The sequence below is a fragment of the Grus americana genome, chromosome 5 (genome assembly GCF_028858705.1).
Source record: "Grus americana isolate bGruAme1 chromosome 5, bGruAme1.mat, whole genome shotgun sequence".
NCBI classification, from domain to species: Eukaryota; Metazoa; Chordata; class Aves; order Gruiformes; family Gruidae; genus Grus; species Grus americana.
Window position 1 is genome coordinate 13,283,718 of NC_072856.1, and position 15,063 is coordinate 13,298,780.

At 40.3% G+C, this 15,063-nt stretch overlaps 1 protein-coding gene across 11 annotated transcripts in view; it reads left to right on the forward strand.

Annotated features, from left to right (window-relative positions):
* Window positions 1-12,063, forward strand: part of TRIM66 (tripartite motif containing 66) — a 64,735-nt gene extending 52,672 nt beyond the window's left edge. For 4 of the 11 annotated variants that reach the window (XM_054826878.1, XM_054826879.1, XM_054826880.1 and 1 more), the window contains one exon: window positions 118-3,058. In XM_054826878.1, the coding sequence (XP_054682853.1) occupies window positions 118-177 (60 nt within the window). In that variant the 3' untranslated portion in view covers window positions 178-3,058. Of the gene's footprint in view, window positions 1-117; window positions 3,059-11,993 lie in introns of those variants that run through there. The other 7 variants (XR_008577297.1, XR_008577299.1, XR_008577296.1 and 4 more) reach the window with 7 other exon arrangements.
* The last annotated feature ends 3,000 nt before the right edge of the window (window positions 12,064-15,063 follow it).

Genomic DNA, 15,063 nt, shown 5'->3' on the forward strand with positions numbered 1-15,063 from the left:
CATGAACAAATGAAGTCTCTCAGGCTACACAGTTATCTTCCTAGCAGAAAACTCTGTCAAGATTTTTAAAAAGACTAAGCCCTCTAGCTATTCACTGTTTGTTTCCTTTGTACACAGGAATGTGAAAAAACTAAAAGAATGATGTTTCAGCCAGCTAACAGCCTTCCTCAGGTGTGACCTCCTCAAGATATGAGATTTGCTATGAGGAATCCAGCAGCATAGCTGACAGAGTTAAGGTGTGTGGGAGGAAAGCAAAGCACTTGGGCTGTTTATTTAAACTCTCCTAATCTGCTGACCATATGCCTTATTTCTAGATCTTGTGCATAGATAACAGATCCAAAGTGTTTGAATCTGTCGATATTCAATTGTTAAATCATATATGTTTTGCTGTGTTTACACTGAAGTACTAATGTTTTGGTGATAGGTAACGATGACGAATAATAAAAGTAACATGCTAATAATATCTAATACTGCAGTACCATTTTATAATCTGTTCAACGTGATATCTCTATTTTATAGAGCACAAGTGACCATGTAATAATCTTGCAACCTCAGTGTGAATGTTGACCATGTGATGTGTAGTCATAAAAGCTGTAATCCTGTTTTCTTATTCAATGATTTTTCTGGGAGCTTGATGCTCAAGGCCTATGAGATACTGTCTAATGTGATTATCTGATTAGCTGTTTCTTTTGAAACAGAGCATTTTAGTTAAATCATGAAAGAACAAGTGCTAATAGTGCTAACACTAGGGCTTTGTGTGAGCTGTTTCTAAGTGCATACTGGATGCTCTGTTCGCAAGGAATGATTCTTCAGTATCTAATTCATGCTCAGTAAAGCAGTGTGAGACTTCTTGGGTCTCAAAGGCAGCATTTTTATACAACCCAAGCCAGCTGTTTTTCTTTAAAGCAGATACTGGAATTCAGTAAATTAACTATGAAGCAAATTACATGGTTATAGAAGCGGCTATAAAATAACGTCATATATTCCTGATTTTCTCTTTGCTTATTTCTCATAGTTGTGATTACCAACAGTGCTAGAAGATGATGATAATGTGTATATGTAGAAGATCAAACAGAATGAAAGGATGTCTAAGTTGTTTTGATTTTTTTTTTGTTGGTGGTTTTTGGTTTGGTTTTTTTTTGGGTGGTGTTTTTTTGTTTTTTGCTAAATTCCACAATGTATTGGCAGAACACCACCAAGGGCTGGAAGAGCAATTTTAGAGTTTACTTGAACAAAGAGTAGCATGTAATTGTAAAGCTTGAAGGGTGGGATAGGTAACAAGACATGACACCTGATCAGAGAGTGATGGTTTGCAAGCTGTTCTCACCTCTTCCAGAAGCAAGTGAGCCAGATCTTTACGTGGTCAATACTTTCTTCATGTGTCTGAGGCGCATCTTCCTCCTTAGAGCTCTGCCCACCAGCATAAAGCTGGGCTGTGGTCTGGTTCTGAGACACAAAGGTTGTTGCAGATCTCAAACACAGTTAAAGTTCATTTTAATTAAGTTCCTGTAAATAAAGATGATATTTTCAGCATAGTTTATATGGGCTATTTGGTCTGGTAACCATGTATGTTATTTTAGATAACACTTCAAAGTAAAGGTTTATGTGTGAAATAATAAGATGTGAACATTACATACATTCCACTATCTACGTGACTTAGTTTGCCCTTAACTTGGTAGTGAGCTAATGTTTTCTTTTCTTTGAAGAAATGAAAATCTGGATATTATAAGCTGACTGGAAAACCGTGAGATGAAGGGACAGCCTTTAAATTTTCTATATGTGAATTCCTATGTGTTTGCTTTCTGTCAAACTCCTCAAAACAGTAAGTGTCTTGGCACAGGGAAATGAGTGCAGGTTTGTAACTGAATGAATCATCCTTACCTGTGCTACAGGTATCACGTTTTCTCAGTTGGTAATTACTTCCTCAACCAAAGACCTGTCTTTTACCATTAATAACGCAAAAATGATATGCTGTATAGCCTTCATCTAGGGGCAAAGGTAGAAATAGGAGAGACTATCGACAACTTCCTCTTTTCCTGGAAGAGCAGAGTCAACAAGAGCCTGCTCCTATTTCTTAAAGGCTGTAAGTTTAACTGTACCATTAGTTTCGGGGAACACCTGTTCTAATAAAATTTGTCCAGGATATATTATGCCTTTATTAAAAATAAAGCGTACTGGTTTGTCATCATATATAAGATACCCTTTGGATGTGTGCTGGCAGGACTCTATGGCCTGAGCACTCTTCAGGCTAACTTTGTTTTTGATTACTTTTCTAAGACATAGTAACAGTTAAAAAAAACACTTGTAAACTTCATGTGGTGTTGGTAAGCAGAACAAAAACTGAACTCATACATATGACTTTACATACTTTCAGACACAAATCTGTGGGTCAGCTTCACGATTGCATGTCATAAGAAGATCATCCATCTCAAACATTGCCTTAAAACTGCTGGCTTGTGATGTTCCTGCTGCTGATACCATACCACCAGAGCCCGGAAATTCTTGGGGCTTTTACTCTGTTGAAGTCCAATTGCACACTGGTAACAGCAGAGACAGGTGCGAAAGGGAGGGTCTCTTTTCTAAAAATCTAACAGCCCACAGAGCCCAAAAGAGAAGTGATAGGTTATGTAGTTACTTTTTTTTCTATCACACAGCCTATTTCACAATCCAGAATGCATACAAAAGGAAGCAAGGAGGAACTCCTGAAGTTTTCCACTGGAAGTAAGTATAGCAGAAACAAATGCCAGGAACGCTGTGGAAACCCTAGCAAATGCACTAGGCTCCTGCAAATGCAACCAAGGGCACAATTTTTCCTTTTGTCTTTAGTAATAGGTTACATGTAAAATGGGAAAATCCTCTTTGTGCTTAAGCAGTTGGAAAAGAGATTGATTACACTTCAGTAATAGGTCTGTTGAAGAAGAAATGACAGCTACAAATTTGACTTTCATTCCCCTACAGACAATTTCAAAGACATACTTTTTCTGGTATCGTTACAGCAGAATGGCATTAGAGTTAATACAAACAGGTGTTTAACAATTCAGATTATTGAATGACTGCATGTTTATACGTGTAATGTGCTTTGCTGAACAATAAAATATGTGAAATGTATTTTTGCACATCAATCTGAAATTTTTGCTCTGAGTACATCTGCTTTCAATTAATATACAGATTATATAATATCATTTAACACTTATTAGCTAAGTGGTTGATAACTACTGATAGCAAAGCAGAATGGTTACAAAAGCAGCTATGCTAACACAGGAGATCAGCTTTTATTTCGGCTGGAATTTTCAATGCCAAGTTGATATTTTGCCTTTTTGTTTTTCAATTGGTATAAGTTAGTGAGAACCAAACATGCCATGAACAAGTAACAATAAATATTTGTAGTTTAAATGTATGTATACGTTAAAGTGCTGAGGAACATACCACTTACTACTGAGATGAAAAAACTATTACAGTGTATTTAATTAGAAGGAATTAGAAAAGACATTCTAAAATTGAACATGCTAGAAATTGAAGAATTATAGAATAATTTACAAAAAATAGAACAAAAATACTCTAGTAGTAAAAAGTCAAGCAGACACTGCAAGTATTTTTCTATTGTTATTGGTTCCTCTCAGTTTGGGTTATGGGAGTATAAAACTATCAGCAGCGACTTTCTGACCTGGAGGCCTACTGGCTTGAGGGGTAAGGAATCCTTCTTTCAGGGTTACAGCTGTGCTGCTCTTCCAACATAGTTAAGAGAGAATTTGTAGATAGAGGTAATTTTTTTATTGTATAAACAGGAAAATGTAGGAAAACTTCTAGGCATGCAATTCCTTCAAGTGTGAAATACAGGCAATAGACTTCAGAGCTATTACACCAGCTGAGTTTCTCTGACTTTAATTAGATATCAATGAGAGAATCTGAGTGAAAATAAAGATAGGCAGTAGTCGTGGGCTACGGAGGATGCACATCTTTTGAAGCTGTCTTTGTGGATCAGGAGCAAGTAGTAAGAGGTGGAGTGATTGTTTTTTTGCGAGATGTTACCCCACTGTCTGTTCCTGTCCTCTAGTAAATGTATATGAAAGTCCATTTTAGTGTGCAGTTATTCACATTTTCATGAGAGCGTTTAGAAGATTGGTAGCATTTAGTCTACTAAGTAAACTTTTGTAGAAGTTTATGTTAGGATATGTAACAGTAAGGGCATGGTATTTGGATGGCTTTGTTGTGAAAAGTGTTTACTGTGGTGGGAGTACTTCCTGTGGAGATGAGAAATTGCAACGTTCAAATTTGCTGTCAAATATCTAGCTCCACTTGCTCCATTTTCATTCCAAGTGTCTGAAAAGCGGTTCTTGAAAGATACTATTCAGTTAACTTCTTCCTGAATAGGGTGTAATTTGTAACGGATTCCCTGTAAATTCTCTCGCAGTATATTTTCGCTGTAGAAAAGTCCTTTTTAGGTTAAGGAGATAAGACATGCAAGTACTTTTCCCAGAGCACATAGGGTAGTGTCTGAAGGTCAGGGAGTATTTTACTGATTTTGAAGAGTGTTAGAGATGGTTACCAATTTTATGGAAGTAGGAACACTGGTTTATGGTTGTGCTGTGAATGTTAGTTTGTAAGTCACTATTCTTGATCTTGATTGTAGCCCCTAGGATGATTATGTCAGTACAGAAGTGTGTTGGGTTTGCGTGGCAAGGTTTTGGTAGCGGGGGGGCTACAGGGGTGGCTTCTGTGAGAAGCTGCTAGAAGCTCCCCCTGTGTCTGACAGAGCCAATGCCAGCCGGCTCTAAGACGGGCCCGCCGCTGGCCAAGGCCAAGCCAATCAGCGCCTCTGTGATAACAAATTTAAGAAGTAGAAAAACACTTAGAGAGAGCTTTTGCAGCCAGAGAGAGGAGTGAGAAGATGTAAGAAACTCTGCAGACACCAAGGTCAGTGCAGATGGAGGGGCAGGAGGTGCTCCAGGCGCCAGAGCAGAGATCCCCCTGCAGCCCGTGGTGAAGGCCATGGTGAAGCAGGCTGTCCCCTGCAGCCCATGGAGGAAGGATGAGGGGGTGTAGAGATTCCACCTGCAGCCCGTGGAGGACCCCACGCTGGAGCAGGTGGAGGCACCTGAAGGAGGCTGAGGCCCGTGGGAAGCCCACGCTGGAGCAAGTTCCAGGCCGGACCGGTGGACCCGTGAAGAGGGGAGCCCACGCCAGGGCAGGTTTGCTGGCAGGACTTGTGACCCTGTGGGGGACCCCACGCTGGAGCAGTTTGCTCCTGAAGGTCTGCACCCCGTGAGAGGGACTCCATGTTGGAGCAGGGGAACGATGAGAGGAGTCCTCCCCCTGAGGATGAAGAAGCGGCAGAAACACCGTGTGATGAACTGACCGTAACCCCCATTCCCCGTCCCCCTGTGCCGCTGAGGGGGGGAAGGTTGAAGCCGGGAGTGAAGTTGAGCCCGAGAAGATGGGAGGGGTGGGGGGAAGTGTTTTAAAATTTGATTTTATTTCTCATTCCTCTACTCTGTTTTGCCTAGTAATAAATCAGATGAATTCCCTCTCTAAGTTTGGTCTGTTTTGCTCGTGACGATAATTAGTGAGTGATCTCTCCCTGTCCTTATCTCGACCCACAAGCATTTCGTTATGCCTTTTCTCCCCTGTGTAGTGAATGAGGGGAGTGAGAGAGCGGCTCTGGTGGGCACCTGGCCCCCAGCCAGGGTCAACCCACCACAAGAAGCATTCCAGAGGCAGTCAGATACTGAGGCAATGCTTATTAAATTTGTTGTGAAAGTCAGTGAGGGAATCCAGGTTTCTGATACAGATGATAAAGATGTCAGTTATTTTAGGCATAACATAGATGCTATGTTCCTCAATGGTCTGTGCTGAGATGATATATCTGTCCTTTATTCCAACACTCCTTCCTTACCTGATTGCACTAGAATGACTTTTTCACAATGTTTCTCATTAACAGTTGTGAGTTCACTTTAGATGGAAAAAAATACAATCTATTTTTATACACTGACATTTGGGCAGGAAATGAAACATACTTGAATATTTTTTGTTGTTTGCTTATTAGCCTGCTCTTGCTTCTGATGAAGTTAAAGCAGGAATAGTTCTTACATCTTTTATAAATTCAGTACTTGCTCATTATTCCATGATACCCTGCTCTAGAAAATGTTTTGGTAGTATTTAATTTTTTACAGGACACTTCCTATCGTGTCTTGATGCAGTGCAGGTATGGGACAAACAGGGAAGTCATGAGGCGACTTATGGGAAATTTACAGTGAAAACATTGTAAAATATTCAAATCACAGCTAATGTTTTGATTGTACCTCTGAAATGGTGAGATTTGCTCCTGTGGATAGACGTTATAGACTCAGCTGGTTGCCAGGTCCTGTGCTGACTGCCTGCACTGGGCTGAACTTCTCTCCTGGCTGAATGAACAAACATAGTGCCCTAATAGTGTTTCAAATGTTGAGTTATGCTCGTAGAAACTCATAGAACTTAATCTGGTTTTATATTGGGCCCAGCAAATGTCAGTGTAGAACGATGATGAAAACCCAGCAGAACAGTGCTATCTTCAGACACTGAAAGTAAAACAGATAAACTGTGTTGTAGTAGGAAAGTTAGGGTATAGGAGTGGTGGGATTATTTATGTAGTCATTTCTGGATCATACAATAATTTACAAGTCAGTTTATTCTATAAATAATCGCACTTTCGCTATTTACTACACCTTTAATGTTTCTTACGACAGCATTAAAACAGCCCGAAATTTAAGTCAAGGAAACAGTTTCTGCACATGTCTATGCCATATTGTGTAGTCTGTGGTGCATAGTGCAATGTTTCTGAATTTACAGATCACTGGGCCAAGCTATGCAGTGTTCTCCTGCAGCTGAACAGCAAATGGAAAACACCCTTAATCTCTAATAATGAAAATATTAATAGAGTGGGATGATAGCTATATAACCAGCAGACTGTGCGAAAGTGTTCTGTAAATCACAGAAATGAAACAAAAAACTTACAGGATATTTTATTCTGTGGTATAAATAAACAACATAGAGCTTAGATAAAGTGAAAATCAATTCAAAATTCATGTATACATCCTACCCAAACTCTGTGCTGTATCTTACACATAATTGTAAATACCTCGGGCATCTGCAGTGCAGTATATTAACACATACAGGTGAGCTTCAGTTTATGAGAAATAACCTTAAAAAAATGAGTGCTTTAAGCAAACGCTGGACACTGTTTCTTGTTTCCTGTGGTCTCTCAGGGCTTTAGAAACACTGGTAAACTGGCTCTCATCCATGTTTGTGATGTACTTATAAATATTTCCCATTTATAACTGAAAAACAGCATGATAAGTTAATGGAACAAGTGAGCAGCAGAGATGGAAACTGAATATAGCCCTCGGACCTGGTTACAGGATTATCATCTAGCAATGTTAAATGAAAGTATTGTGAGACATTTCAGGTTTGGGATGCACAGCTAAAACCATGCATTATGGAGGAGGGGATTTGGCTCTGGCAGCGTGCTGCAAATGGTGCTTGAGGTTAGCATCTCCGGCCCTGGAGCGGTGCTGAGAATCACACAAACCTTTTATCTAGAGGGAAGTTTTATCCAGTGAAGGGGAACGGGGCAATGCTCAATCTGCTGCTGCAAACCTACTACTGCCTTACAACACAGGAGCAGTCGCAGTGGCCTGGGCAATGCAGTTGCTATAATGATAATCTCTGTCTGAGTGAGGTAATCTCAGGAATATCACAAACAGGTTGCATTTTCTCCAGAGAATGAACCTCATAAAGGCTCCCAAAAGAAATATTCCATACCATTTGAGAAAAATGAAGGTCTTCATCTTTATTTTTGATGTTTTAAATACCACAAAAATCTCTGCAGTGACAGCACTATTAATTGGCATGAATCTCCTGGACAAGAAATCACAGCAATGATCTTATGAGGTGACAGTCTCACTGCTTGGTCATAGCTCTTGCATCATATTCAAAGCTCTCCCTAGACTGCTAGTGCTGTGCTATGCTGTGTTGTGTTGCATCATGCCAGCCTGAGACCCATGCCATGGGGCCTGTAACTGTAATCCCCGGGGCAGGGGAGAGGCAGCCTGCTGCAGATACGTGCTGGAGAGGTGGGAGCACCCTGGAGACATTCAGCCCTGAGCTGGGAAAAGTATTGCTCCAGCACACCCTTCATCTGCTAACTAGATGAGTCATACAGCAGAAGGATATTTAATAGAAGGAGAATATATAATTTCACTGGTCCTAATTAGGAAATACTGTAAATATCTGAGTCTGTCTATAGCCACAGAACTCACATTTCTATTCCTCTGGCAGCAGAAGGAAAGATACCTGCAGAATTAGTCTGATTCTGCATTTATTAGATTTTACTGCTTTCAAATAATGTATGTTCACTTTACAAATAAATTTACATTGGTTGCCTCACCTCTTCCCAGCTGTCAGTCTTATAATGCCCTTCTCATTTTGCGTTAAGTTCTCCTGCATTATTAATTCAGCAGTTTGTAATTAAATGATTAGCTAATCAAATTGTTCCCTCAAGAGTACCTGTGTAAATGGTTTGAAGACTGATTGATTTAACTGAGGTCACTCAGCAATAATTTAGCCTTCAAACCCACCATCATCAAGGATGAGAAACAAAGAGGAACAGATCTTGTGAGGAAAAGACTCTCTGAGCTGGGGGCAGCAGGACTGTGTCTTTTAACCTTATGCATGTTTTCTTGTAATTTCTGGGGGGGGGGGGGGGAGTGGTTCTGGAAGTAGAGATCCAAAATCACATGGACTTTTGTGTTCATATTACTCTGTCAAAACCGCAGTTCAGACTTTAAAATGCATCATGATAAGTATCTGCTTTCTCCTTGGTTTTACACTGTCCCATTGTATGGGAACAAGAAAAAAAACCCACAGAAGGGTGATACTATGGGGGTGCCATTGCAGTGTTGTTATTGCTGGTTTTGTCAGAGAAGTTAAGTTCTATGTATAACTGTCCCCACTGAAGCAAAGCTGCTTCTGCAGCTCATATGAAAAGATAAAATGCAGTAGTAAAAGGGTGGGAGGAGATGAAGATAACTTTTTAAATTTTTCCTTCAGTTAGATTTTGTAACCAAATGGGTGTTTTCTCAGATTCCTCAAAAGCATTTAGGTACCGGTCACTTCCAGGGACGGTGGCACAACCTGGATGGGTCAGTAAACTTTAATGATGCAGCAAAGCTCAGGTTTTCCCAATATTTCCTTTAGACCAAATGACACAGCGAGGCAACCTACTCCTCTCGAGTAAGGGGAGATTCTCCACCCTGTGGTAAAGCAATGTAGAGATTTGGCAGGCAGGCTGCGAGGCTGACTGTAGGGTAGCAAGCAGAGTTGGCACTTGTAAAACAAGGCAGTTGGCTCCCTCTGCTGATTTGCAGCATGATTTTAGCTCTTTTAGGCAACGAGCACTCTCCTGCTCCTGGAGGTTCCGGTATCATTGCGCCTTCTGCTTTTAATGTGGTTTCTTTCCCTGTGAGGTAGCTATGAAGCTGTATGTTCCCCTTTAGCTTAAAGTCTCTATAGACCTTTACAAAGATTAATATATGTATTTATCACCGAGAATCAAACTGTAATGTGGCAGCTGAGTATGAGCATTTTAGGTAAGATCTCCATAAAACCATAATTACACCCATCTGTTTCCCTTAAGTATCCAGTAGAAAACAGTTAGTGCTTATATATCTCTTGACAGCGCTCTCTCAATCTGGTATTATAGGGAAAGAGGGAAAATAATTTTCCCCTTTATTTTCTTTCTAGAAAAAGATGGTGCTTAAATTCAAATATATGAGAAAACCAAGCTGAAAGTGTTTGTCAAAGGAGATTTACTTGTGTATGAATAGTGTCAAAACAGCAGAGTTTTCAAAAAATCTCTCTAACCCTTATGCACTAATTATGGAAGAGATAGAACAGCCACATTTCTAATAAAGCTGTGGCCATATAAATAGATATTAACAATAAACGAACACTATTTCTTAAAAGTATGTATAGTTGCATCAAAGCTGTTGGATATAAAAAGAGCTTTGTAAATAGCTGTAAAGTGAAATCTCATTGAGAAGATACACAAATAAGCCTTACTCTTATACAGTTATTTGACCAGATTCTCACCTGGGTTAAATCAGGGAACACTTCAGTGGAGGGCCGTGAAAGGCCAGTTTCCACTGCGGCAGGACCGATGCACTGACTCTGAAATTGATATGTTTCTATAGTCAAAAAAGAAACTGATTTGAGACACTATTGAAAAAAAAAAATTGGACTAAGAGAGCTTGTCTGCTTGTGGGGTTTTTACCACTTATTGGTAACTATTTTGGGGACATTAATGCTAGGATATTTGATATTGCACACTTTTAAAAAGGGTCGCGTGCAAGAATTTGACAATCTGGGTGCAAGTTACCTAAACGTAAGCTCCTCACGCTTTTTGAAATGTCCTCATGTACCATATCTTCTTCATAGCTTCTATGGAGTCTCAGTGATTCTTGAGCTCATTTGTTGATACTTGAGACTTTCCACAGCCAAATGAAGACGACGTGCTCTGTCTCTCCTGTAGATATCCATGTGAATCTTTCAAATCTTCCACATTTCATGTACCAACGTGTGCCTTTCTCGTATCACAGAACAATGAGACTGACTGACCGGATGCTCCAGCTGTCAGAGGGCTGAACATCGTGGCCAGGCGGTGTTTGTTTTCACTTCGTGGGGGAACTTCTGAATTTGCAGCAGCATCCTCCCAGAGAGGTTCACGTTAAATTTGCCATTCCACCCGCGGGTGCCACTGCCTCTTGTTCCGAGTGTTCGGGTGCGTGTGGCCTCCCCGCAGGCTGCTGCAGGGTCCCTGGTACCAGCAGATGGAGCTAAAGGATCCCGATCACCAAAGAGGTGGTAAAATTAACGTCCAAGATTTTGAGATTTTGCCATTTTCATGTGCTGCTAATGTTTGCCTTTTGCTATGACGCCCTGCCCCAAAATGAGCCCGCATTGAGAAATTAATACAAGTGGAGTGCTTTGCAAGATTCGAGAAGTCAGGTTGTCTAAAAAAAATTTAGGTAAGTATTTACTGCTCTGTCTGTCTAAATAACGCTTCCCAGATTTCACCCGTTGTCAGTGACGCTGCAGCTCTTAATGTCATATCGTCACTGGCATGGCAATTAGTTAAAGGTACTGGCACTTGATAAGCTTCTTATGCTCTGTGCTGTGAAGGAGGTAAAAATTTCTGTGCATCTACATCTATGGGCTCTTATTAGAATCAGGTTATTGTATGATAAATGACATCATTTTAATTCTCTGGTAACTGTTGGCTCTGGTGTTGCTATTGATGGAGGGGGGTGGGGCTGGTGGTACTTTATCTACTGCGTATTTAAAGCCATACCTATCCGAGATAAAAATAACCTTCTGCAGGCCCTAAGGAGAGAAGCAGGTATACTCACACATCACAAGATAAATATTTAGATAAATAGCGAGGATATCTAAAGCCGTATCTGAAGCTTTCCCATGGACTTTCCGTAAGTACACACTTATGCTGGATTCTGTTCAAAGCACAGTTAAGTAGCACAGAGGAGTGAGAGCTTTCTAAAATTCCCCTTTTAGATAAAGAAGTTTAGATGTCACATGTCAAACATAATGTGACCTCAGGGGTTTCAACCTAGTCCTTAACAGGCATTTCTCACCCTTCAAAAAGCGGCTGGCTTTTGAAACAATGCCTCCTTTCAAGAACTCTGGCTTAATATTATGGCATGAAGGTCAAGATTGTCTTGTACTGACTGAGAGAAGCACAGCAGCTTTCACAGTGGTTCCTTTCTTCATATGTGGCTCTTACTTGTACTTAACATTTTGAACTGAAAAATGAAATGTGGCATGAGAAAGTATCATTTTCTATGTGAGGCTTTGATGTGTTTTGTCTTTTAGCCCCACTATTGTTGTCGTACCATCGTAATACTGAATGCTTTTTCTCTTATTAACTGATGACCTTTATTTGACAGGACTATTTACTTTTGTTGGTCTTAAGTTTCCTGGCAAGATACACAGATTATTTCAACTTGAACCTTTAAGTGGAAGGAACACAGAGACAATGCAGTGTCCTCTGTAAAGGCTGCCAATGGGATAAACAAATGATGGACCTATATGAGACTCTGAACAAGCCAGGTCAGCTCAACCCAGACACAATGGAGGTAAATTACAGCACAGGCAGGCTGGGAGCAACCACCAGAAGGCCTGAAAAAGGTTATATTAAAACCTCTCAGATCTGAATAGAGGGATTACTTCTTGTTATAAAAGGAGTCTGCATATTGTATGTGTGCAATTACTTCACAAGAGCAATCCTGCTCTAATTGACCCAAAAAGGCAGTTAGCCAGTCAGACAGCTGGCCGCGGACAATGGAGAAAACCCCCTGAAAACAGCCCTGCATGAGATTAGATCACATATTTCTGTTGTCACCCATCCTGTATAAAGACCTCTTGCCCTTAGCCCAGATGACTGTTGGGCGGTTGTGTGAGCTGGCTCTTGGCTTGCTTTCCTGGGGGCGGATGAACATGCCTGAAATAATGCACTTGTTTAACAACTGTGTATTGGAACATCAGTCTGCGATGGAGGTACCTTAGAGGAGTCAGAGTTGTTTTTGGCTCGTAAGCCACTGTGGTCAAACAAGCAATTTTTCTTCTGTAGCTGGCATGTTACATATGACTTCTTCTACTGGAAGTGGCCTTTCTCAGACTTACCTACGTCACTCACTGTCAGCTTGGGCTCCGCTTGCCATGATGTATTTTTTTCTCAGACTGAAACTGAAGTCATCTGGAAAGGATGCTTGAAAGGACAAGAGAGAGAGAGAGAGAGAGAGACGGCTTAAGTGGGCTCTTCCCAAACTCTTAGGGATAGTAAATACTGAGGAATTTAAATATACTTACAATCCATTTCCTTCCTGCATTCATACCTTTTTGTCTGGAAGGCCTTGTTATTTATTAAATAAGCCTTTGAGAAAGCTCTCTTAGCACTGATGCTCCTGGTCACAGCTAGCACCGTCAGTAGGAACAGAACTGGAGGTGCTGTGCCCACGTTAAAGCAACTAGGGACTCCAACACGAGGCTCACTCCATGCAAGGAAAAATTCAATACCCCTAAAGAAAGGACAGCACAAGTGCTCAAATTTTAGTGGGAATGCCATGAAATTGTACCCAAAGCAGGGAGAACTACAATTTGTCCCTAAATTGTGACCATAGCCAATTTTACTTGCTTTCAGATTATTCCAGAGCTGACAAATACATACCCATGTCTTTATGCCTAGTAAATGAATAATCTTTTTTTCAGGAAAAAATAATGACAACTACACTGGCATACAAGGAATGCATAATAATTTACCTGGAGTAACTGATTCATCTATTACCTTAGTCCTTACAACCTCAGTTACTAAACGGGCAAATTTCTGAGGTTTAATATTAAACTCTGGCAATGTGGCCTATCCATTTGAATAATACTGGTTTCAAAGGTCTGTTTAATATGGTGATAGTAATAGTTGTGGAGAATGTTTTTAAGCCTGGCTTTTTGAATTTCTCATCTGTAGGACCAATTGTTACTGAAGTAAATCAGAGGAGTCAATGCTGGTTTTGTTAGGAGAAGCCAGACTCTTAAGAATGTAATGGAAGTCTAGGCAAGGGAGCAGGAGGGGAGGCATCTTAAAGATTGTCACTGACTCCATTAGGTTTGACTTGCATTCAGATACCTTTTAAGATTATACATCTACTTAAGTTCAATAAGCTACTATAATAGTTTTTCTTTTTTGCCGTAGCTATTCAGCATTCTCTTTCCCTTGCCCCTTCATTTTTTCCTGTGTTCAGCTAAGACATTCAAGATTTAAAATGGCATGATACCTGTGCTGAGAGAACCTTGCTGAAACCATTGTCATGCACTGCTTAGCAATGCAGGAATCTGTGGGGTTTTTTTCTCTTCCTTTCTTTTTTTCTTTTTCTTTTTCTTTTTCTTTCTTTTTCTTTTTCTTTTTCTTTTTCTTTTTCTTTCTTTCTTTCTTTCTTTCTTTTTCTTTTTCTTTCTTTCTTTCTTTCTTTTTCTTTCTTTCTTCTTTCTTTCTTTTTTTTTTTTTTTTTTTTTTTTTTTTTTTCCTCTCGCCACCTTTTAATGCTGTGTTTGTTTGCCTGCCCTCTGAAACGCAAGCAGGGGTGCATGCCACCTGCCTGGGTTAACACAGAGCCTCCCCACATACCACAACAGGAGAGGCTGCTGAAGTGAGCCCCTTCGACTCAGCACAAGCTGGGACTGAGTACCCTGTGGTACTCGAGGGAGACTGCAGCAACTTCAGATTCATATTTTATAATGAGCAGAATAAAGGCAATGAGCCTTTATAAGTATAATGAGCAGAATAAAGGCAATTTTAAAAATAGAACCTTTTTTCTTTGTTTTTTACTGGAAAATCAAATACATTTCAATCAGGTACTTCAGACATTCATATCTGTGAAAGTGAAATGACAATTTTTGACATGGAAAGAATATTGGAAAATACAGAAAAGAAAATGTATAGTTACTGCTTGAATGTAGCTTTTAATGCTCTAATGCCCAAAGGTGCTGTCTCTTGAGCTGGGAGCTGACTGCAGGCATAAGCATTGCTGTGACGTTGTGTACCCGCTGGCTTTACTGTCTCTCCAATAGTGAGCAACTTTGGGGAAAGAAGTGTAATTAGTTGTAGTACGATTATATGTGATGCTCTTAACGTATATTAGAAATACCAATATATAAGACTATTGTGGTGGGGTTTTTTCTAAGATAAACCTATCTGGGTCTGAGTTAATCTGATGCCAGAGATTAAGCTCTTTGTTACAGGCAGGCCAGACAGTAACTCCTACTGCTCAACTTCTCCCACAGAATTTTATGAACATACCAGAATTTATGAATACACAGCACTGGGCCTGGATTTGTCTGCAGAATATAGCCCATGGCTATCGAAGAACAACCCAAAACTGCAGTGATAAATGGAACACACCGATGAGTCAGAGCAGGTGAGTGTGCCCGTTCACAGCACATCTGAGAATCAGATGGGACCAGTCC